This window comes from Pyxicephalus adspersus, chromosome 1 (assembly GCF_032062135.1).
Source record: "Pyxicephalus adspersus chromosome 1, UCB_Pads_2.0, whole genome shotgun sequence".
NCBI classification, from domain to species: domain Eukaryota; kingdom Metazoa; phylum Chordata; class Amphibia; order Anura; family Pyxicephalidae; genus Pyxicephalus; species Pyxicephalus adspersus.
In genome coordinates this window covers 2,549,170-2,554,979 of record NC_092858.1, presented here as the reverse complement: position 1 = coordinate 2,554,979, position 5,810 = coordinate 2,549,170, and the positions used below count along the sequence as shown (strand labels likewise).

The 5,810-nt window shown below is 38.8% G+C and overlaps 1 protein-coding gene across 5 annotated transcripts in view; it reads right to left on the bottom strand.

Annotated features, from left to right (window-relative positions):
• LOC140323377 (olfactory receptor 56A4-like) overlaps window positions 1-5,810 on the bottom strand; it is a 22,716-nt gene that overhangs the window by 2,589 nt on the left and 14,317 nt on the right. For 4 of the 5 annotated variants that reach the window (XM_072400381.1, XM_072400388.1, XM_072400406.1 and 1 more), the window contains one exon: window positions 1,218-5,288. In XM_072400381.1, coding sequence (XP_072256482.1) covers window positions 4,321-5,288 — 968 coding nt within the window. In that variant the 3' untranslated portion in view covers window positions 1,218-4,320. Of the gene's footprint in view, window positions 1-1,058; window positions 1,112-1,217; window positions 5,289-5,810 lie in introns of those variants that run through there. The other variant, XM_072400414.1, reaches the window with a different exon arrangement.

Below are 5,810 nucleotides of genomic sequence, written 5' to 3'. Positions count from 1 at the left end.
TCATTGTCCCCCAAAATCTGCAGAAATACCATAGCACAAGGGCTGTCCTTAGCCATGGGTCCGCCGTTGGTAACAACATTGGATCATTGTGACAGATGATGTGTTGACATCACTGCCTGATGATTCCGGATTTACTTCTGGGACATAAATACATTTAACTGACATCTATAGAATAGTTTTTCTATGGTGGGTTTGCGCTGCATTTTTCTACTTAATGGGTGTTTTGGGTAAAGTGGTACTAATATACCCCTTCACTAATTTCATAGGAGGGAGCAGCTTTGACCAAAGAGGGCCCTGACTCCCAACATTGACACTCCCATTTTCGAGGGAAGGCATTGGGTCTGGTATGTTACACAAAGAAGGGGTACATGTTTGCTGCCACATCTCATGTTGCAGGCTAACCAGGTTGCATACATGAAAAAGGTCCAGTTTAAATATCAAGGGAAACTCTGTACCATTTGTTTCTTTTAAAATGGTACTTTATTTTTATAAATATATTTTTAATAAAGCCTGGCGTGCCTTTTATTACTGCAATTAGACCCTTATTCAGGCATGCAGCCAATATAAATCTAGTCAGTGAATATGCTCCTCCTCAGTTTGCCCTTCCTGTACCATACCAGACCCCATGTAGCTTTCCCAAATACCACCCCCCCCCCCAAAAAAAAAAAAAGATGCAAGGATTTGTTGGGGCTCTTTGTGGAATATGAAAGTCCCCAGTTCAGCCAGAAATCCTTCCACTTCCAGGGAAATGACCATAAGGGACTTTAGCAATCCTTACCTATTCCCACAAGCAGAGAATAAATACATGTAGTAGAAAAAGTTCTTAATGCAAATAACAACACAAACTTACCATTTTGGATCATTGGCGTCACCTCGATTCTCAGGGCTATCATTGGCCATTATAAGCTGGTGACCAACTTCAAAAACCATTCAGTGCATTAGTGTCTGCAAAACTTCATCCAGACCATAGCTACCTGGATCCAACAAACCAGGAACCAACAAAAACGAACTAAACACCAAAGTAGGACAAACCAGAACCTGGTCTCAGTATAACGTACCTTAATAGAGAATAATCCTTTCTTGGTTGGGTAATACAAGGTCTGGGGGTTTTCTGCAATATGAAACAAATAAAGCATGGAACATGAAAAAAACCTTTATAAATCACTAACGCCGAATACATAGACTGAAAAAGTGATTAATACTCAGGATCAATCATATAGCAAAAGAAAGAAACGTTTTAATAAAAATAGTAAAATAATATAATAATATTACAACAATCCAATCAAAGAATTACAAAGTTATAAAATGTTATATGACAAGCAAGAGAAATAAATCAGTATAATTTATTTTGTGTTTATCAATGCATTGTATTAAACCTGCTTGCATTCCACAAACATCTACCAACACATCACATCAACATATCCCATAGCACTCTATTTATAAATGATTCCCCCAGTCAATTCATCTGAAATTTGCTGAAAAGATTGAATCTCTCTACAGGTGTCCTTTCAGTTCCAATGACTTGTTCTACCATCTAGTGTCAATCATCAAAAAATGCACAGCTGTCACAATAGAAAATAAATTATTATTATGAGACAGGGCAAACATTTATAAATAGAGCTTGATGTGTACAGAAAGCAGTCATTTCCATCCATATAATGGTTTTCCCTACAGAGGGTTAAAAGAAATACCACCAAATGACACTAAATTCTGGGTTTCCCCAGAATCTATATCTGCTTCATAATATGAACAACAGGAAATAACTTAAAAAGTACTTTAAGATCATTAATAGAATATTTTGAAAACTGATAAACTTTACAGAACAAATACAGTAATTTCAATACAATCATTAGGTTGAACTTTTAAAAATAAAGGTAAATTAAACACATTTTCAGCCAGTTATTTAAGAAACTAGAGATTCCTGAATCCACTTCCTTAATCCCAATGAATTTCCCAATCAGGAGAATGAGTTGTAGCATTACCCATGATATCAGCATTAAAGCAATCCATACCTTGGTGGAGGGGCCAAGGAGTCCTGAACATAAAACACTTTTGTATTAGAAATTATTGGACGTGTATTGATGTTAAATATATTTACTTCTCAGTGCTCTTGTTACCTCCATGTCCTGGGGGTGCAATGGGGACGTGTTGTCATCACACCACCATACTTGGTAGGAAAGAGGCAATGGATTGGTGCCTATAGGTCTATAAAAGACATGTCCATAACTTGGCCTGGATGGTGAGAGTGTTAATAGAAGCACTGGGAAAAATTGCTGAAATTACATTTCCATTTTTTCCCATTTTTACCATATATCCTATTAAAATATTAAAAATGGGTGTGGCATGAATGCCTTTTCATAGTAATGTATGAATACAAAACTACCAAAACACAAGTGCATCATATATTCACTAAAATGTCCATATTGCAATCATACAATCACATAAGCCAATGCAGAGAGAAGAATGAACCCCTATAGTATATGTGGGGGCATATTATAGGTCAGTGATTCTCAACCAGATGTTGCTAGGGGTTCCTTGAATAATTTGTGCTTCTCTGGTCAGACTAAGTGACACCAATAATATTTTTGGCTATCTGTAGGAGAGACATTTTTCCCACTGGCCACCACACTAAATATATTGTAAGCTGTGGATATACCAAAATATAGAAGGGGGTCCCTGAGGACTGGAAAGTTATTTCAAGGATTCCCCTGTGTTAAAAAGGTCGATACACAACTATAGGTGTCCATTCTTTGTGCATGCAGTGGCTTTTATAAATTTTGTGAAAAACAATTAATTTCTAATGTTCAACCTCAGGCCCACTATGAACTCACACAGACAAATAAAAATTCTTGGTCACTGGTCTGTATAATACCCGAGTGGGCAATACAACATTACATCCCTTATGCTGAAGGGTATATGGGCTGGTATCAGGATAGCAAGGTGGCTGCACACTCCCCATTCCTTTGCTGTGAAGATATCAGCCTGCATGCCTAATGTGTTGGGATGGTTCATCGAGGGAGTGGAAATCATGCAGGGGTTTTCTTTTATTAAAAAAAACAAAATGACTCAATACTAGCAGGTAATGGTGTCAGCAGAACTAGTCGATGAAACATGAATAAGTCTTTATGGGGAAAAGTTGAGAACAAATTATTATATATATATATATATATATATACACCTTTGTCATCGGAATGTATTTTATATATATTAATATATACAATAACAATACTCGCTAACAAAAGTTTCCCCAACTTGACCTCCAACAAATTGTTTTTCAGTTTACTATCTATATATGTACAGGTGGAAGTCTCAGCAATGCACCATTATTGTGTTGATGGGTTTGCAGGCAGCAGTGAAGGTTTTGAGTTTGATCTCTATGATCTTTTAAATTTATCTTCCAACATTTGGGGCCAAATGTAATTTACAACAGTAAATAGGGAGCAATGAACCCAGTATGAGTATGGACCATGGTATTGCACTCCTGTACAATCATTTTAAATCATAACCAGAAATGGAATTTTTGGTAGGAACTATAAAGAACTTTAAAACAAAAAAGTAATTTGAATGAATTCCTGGATTCATAAGGGTAGAAAATTGTGAAACTACTTATGTTCTAGTATGGATTCCAATCAAGTCTTGGTGGTCTGCAACACCCTGAATGGTAATTTATATTATCAAGAAAAAGAAAAGAAGAGTTATCTTCCTATAATAACATACAGATACAAGTTTGCACAACCAACCCCTTTCAGCATAAAGATACAACAAAATACTCATATGCCTGTGTAAGGGCTTTTGAGTGGTTTTTTTTGAACATTAGAAAAAGTTTTGCAGTAAAAGTCCATAAGAAAAGGATATCATGGGTTTTGCCGAATACTTTTAAGCTGTTGATCCTATTTACCCAACATGTTTCGCAAATAAGCTTCCTCAGGGGATATAGGAAGTTTGAATTTTAAGCCATGAGATAAAACAGAAGAGGTGAAATGCACTTTCAGGAAGTTTGTGTTGAGTATCCCTTTTATGCTGGGCAGCCACACCACTGGAGCTATGGAGCTCAAAGTTCCAAGGTGCATCTGGATACCATCACAACAATGGAGTATTGGGACAGGTCAACGAGAAGGTTTTTAGATACTCATTGGTGTATAAGGAAAATGTTGGTGGGTTCCTTTAATCAAGTGATGTGGATCACTCTTCATGTGAACCACATTGGATTCTCCAGTCGATTCAGTCTGTTAAGAACATCTTGAAGGACCTATAGGAGCTTTTTCTTACAGTTGTTGGGTTATTACCAATGAAAGATGAATCAATTTTCCTAATCACCGCTCATGGATGAATCTTTATCTTTCCTATCATCCTCTGCACGGAATGTCTGATTTCCTTGGTCAGCACCCCATACACAAGTGGATTCAGCAACGGAGGCAAAAGATGGTGCAAAAGGGAAAATATTACATGAACCGGCGGGGGGAGCTCCTGAAGCGTCCCGCTGGACACTATTGTGGAGGCCGCTGTAAAGTAAAATATACAAATCACAATAAGATGGGAGCCACACGTGCGGAAGGCTTTTGAGGCAGCGCTGAAGGAACGTGCTACCACCACAGTTCTGAGAATGAGAGAATAAGAAACGAGAATGAGAAAAACATCCGTTCCCCCAAACAACAAGAAACACACCAACCCAAAGATGCTGCTCGGGCTGTAGTCGCTGCAAGACAACTTCTGTACGGACATGTTCTCGCAGAAACAATGGCGAATGTGTCTGCTGTTGCAATAGTTAAGCCTTGCAGCCAATACAGGAGGGGGCAAGGCCACCACCAAATTCCTGACAACTATAAACACGCAAGCTTTGGCCACAAGTTTATTAGTGACAATGGTGGGGTAGTGGAGAGGTTTGCAGATAGCCACATACCGGTCATAAGCCATGACTAGGAATATGGAGGACTCCATGGCCGACCAGTAGGTAATGAAGAACATTTGGCTAAAGCAGGCGCTTTCTGTTATGGATTTATAATCAGTCCAGAGAATTAGCAATGCTCTTGGAGTGGTGACGGTGCAGAGAAGAATGTCCACCACGGCCAGCATAGCCAGGAAGTAATACATTGGATGGTGGAGCCTTGGCTCAATAAAGATGATGATCAATAAGATCATATTGAACATGATGGCCATGAGAAGTAAGAACATTAGAAGACTCGCAATATCGAAGCTGTGAACTTCAGGAAAACAGATGAAGATGAAGCCTTGGGATGAGTTACTTGTGAGGTTTGTGCCTGAGTTTGTGTCGTACACCGCAGCTTCACCTATAATGGGGGGAAGAGCGACATTTATTTATTATTAGCATCATCATCAATTACTATTAAAATTAAACAGTATTTTTATAGCACCAGCATATTACGCAGCACTGTACAATAAATAGGGGTTGCAAATGACAGACAGTGACAAAGGAGGAGGAGAGGACCCTGCCCCGAAGAGCTTACAATCTAAGAGGAGGGGGAAATATCATACAATAGGAGGGGGATATGCAATGGTGGGAAGTAGTGAGGGTTTAGGAGACAGGTAGGCGAGTTTGATAGGATGGGTTTTGAGAGCTCCTATATAGAAGCAGAAAGTAGGAGCAAGCCGAACCGAAGGATCAGAAAGACCATTCCAGAGAGTTGGGCAGCTCTAGAAAAGTTTTTGAGCTGTGCGTGTGATGAGGTTATGAGTGAGGAAGTCATTAGTAGATCATTGGAGGAGCAAAGAGAGTGGCTTGGGGGGATTTTTCTATCAGATCTGAATGGTAAGTAGGACAAGAGCTGTGGAGGGATTTAAAGGCAAAGCAC